The 2,009-nt window shown below is 68.6% G+C and overlaps 1 protein-coding gene across 1 annotated transcript in view; it reads right to left on the bottom strand.

Annotated features, from left to right (window-relative positions):
• LOC105005396 (sushi domain-containing protein 2-like) overlaps nucleotides 1-1,918 on the bottom strand; it is a gene marked incomplete at its 5' end in the record, with an annotated part of 5,381 nt that extends 3,463 nt beyond the window's left edge. Inside the window, 6 exons of the mRNA XM_010863378.1 lie at nucleotides 57-329; nucleotides 441-689; nucleotides 995-1,153; nucleotides 1,251-1,394; nucleotides 1,468-1,736; nucleotides 1,815-1,918. Coding sequence (XP_010861680.1) covers nucleotides 57-329; nucleotides 441-689; nucleotides 995-1,153; nucleotides 1,251-1,394; nucleotides 1,468-1,736; nucleotides 1,815-1,918 — 1,198 coding nt within the window. The remainder of the gene's footprint in view (nucleotides 1-56; nucleotides 330-440; nucleotides 690-994; nucleotides 1,154-1,250; nucleotides 1,395-1,467; nucleotides 1,737-1,814) is intronic.
• Nucleotides 1,919-2,009: the final 91 nt, after the last annotated feature.

Raw genomic sequence — 2,009 nt, 5'->3', positions numbered from 1 at the left:
AGCGCCAGGCGCCCTCCCCCTCGCCCGCGCCTTCCCCCCAGCCCCGCCCCGCTCACCGGGCTGCAGGCTCTGCACGCGAAGCCGGTGCTGCATGTGGGCCACTCGCGAGGCGTTGCCCACGCTCAGGCTCCCGGTAGCCGCCACGTCGAATTTGCAGAAACTGTCGTCCCCACACAGGTCAGCTGCCGCACTCGCCTGGCTGGGGCTCGCGGAGCTTTCCTCGGGGAAGAGGGGCAGGAAAGTGGGGTCATGCTTAGGCCGTTCCTTGAAGTTTTCCACCAGGAACTTGGAGTCGTAGGTGAGCAGGGAGGAGGCATTCTGCACGGCCCCTGGGAAGACAGCATCAGGGCTGGCGGGTGGGAGGGTCTGGGGGCTCCCCGCACCTCCACCAAGCCCTTCCCAGGGCCGTGCCCTCTGTGCTCCTGCCTGTGGCCTCTTACAGTCAGCCCCGAACCGGAACAGTTCTCGAGAACTGGCGCTGGGTGGCAGGACCCCCCCACTGCGCAGGGTGAAGTCATCGGTTGGGTCGTTGTTGAATGTCCCGAGGAGGCCCTGCGTGTGGGTCAGAAACTTTTCAGGCAGCAGGACCGCCACACTCAGGAATGGCCCTTGGAGGCTGATCTCCAGGCCGGCCTCTGACGTCAGCATGACTGATACTCTGTTCCCAGCAGCTACCGACAGGAACATACCTGGGCACACGTGGAGGTGGGGTCAGGGTCCCCCCTGTGGGCGCTGGGCTCTGACCCCACAGCCTTGGGATGCGTGGGCTAGCACCGTGGGCTTCAGGGCCAGGAGGGAGTCCCCAGGGCCCAGCCTACCTTGACACTCCCCCACCCCGGGTGGCGGGTCTGAGTGCCCAGGCCCTGAAGGGAGCTCCCACACCAGGGTCCTGTGAGGGGGGGACTGGCTGTCGGCCCTCACACCCTGACTCCACCCTGCGCCCCCTTCCCTTCCTGCCAGGACCCCCAGATGGGGCCCCCAACGTTCCACTCACCCTTCAGGTCCATCCAACGCTGCTCCGCAAAGCTGAGCACCTCCTGGTTCAGCAGCACCTGCAGGACCCCCGCCCCATCCCCCAGCCGGACCTCTACCACGTCTGAGTTGGCCTCCTGGACGGCCACCGCAGTCAGCCCCGTGCCTCGGTCCTGAGAGCCTGGGATGATGGGTACAAGATGGGGTCCACCGGGCTCAGACTCCCCCTCCCCAGGGATGACCCTGTGCCCCCCAGAGCCCCCGGGGCCCAGCCTCACCCTCTGGCGTCACCCTGGTCTGGGTCCGCGCCTGCACCCGCAGGTCGGTCAGCGCTGCCTCCAACAGCACGTACTCGCCACGTCCGTTGAATGTGAAGTTGGTGCCGTCGAAAGTGACGAAGTGTGGGTCCCCGAAAGCGGAGGCTGGGGGGATCGGAAGGTGAGGTGGGTTGTCCTGCCTCTGCCCTGGCCAGCGCCCGCCCAGCCCAGCACCCACCCAGGCGCGGGGGCCGGTAGCTGCGGCAGTCGCTGGAGGGCCGTCTGTTCATGTAGCGGAAGCACTCAGGTGCCCAGAGGCAGCAGTGGTAGAAGCTGATGACGTCGTAGATCCAGTGGGAGAGGCCCGGCACGCGGGGTGGCACGCGGTAGGGGGGTGAGCCCCAGTCGTGGCCGCGGTCCGGGGTGCTGCCCCCGGTGGAGTCAGCAGTCAGGAGCTGCGTGCCGTCCGCAGTGTAGCAGCACTGCTGGCCCGAGTAGTACCGGGGGCTGCGGGCACAGACCGGTCAGGACGGCCCTGGGTCCGGCCCCGCCCCTCCCGCGCCCCGCCCTCCATCTCGGGCTCACCTGGCTTGCACCGAGCGCACGCAGTGCACAGCGCCCGGGTGGTAGGTGCACACGCTGCCCTGCTCCAGGTCACAGCCGTAGTCTGTCTGCAGAGGGGCTGGCGGCTGTCACCTGCACGGGCTCGGGGCTCCGCCATCCCCTACCCCTCTGGGGCCTCGGACCCCCAGCCTCACCTCCCAGGCCTCCCCCCCCCCC

This window comes from Bison bison, unplaced genomic scaffold (genome assembly GCF_000754665.1).
Source record: "Bison bison bison isolate TAMUID 2011002044 unplaced genomic scaffold, Bison_UMD1.0 scf7180017858419, whole genome shotgun sequence".
NCBI classification, from domain to species: domain Eukaryota; kingdom Metazoa; phylum Chordata; class Mammalia; order Artiodactyla; family Bovidae; genus Bison; species Bison bison.
The sequence above is the reverse complement of the archived record's forward strand: the minus strand, read 5'-3'. Positions and strand labels throughout refer to the sequence as shown.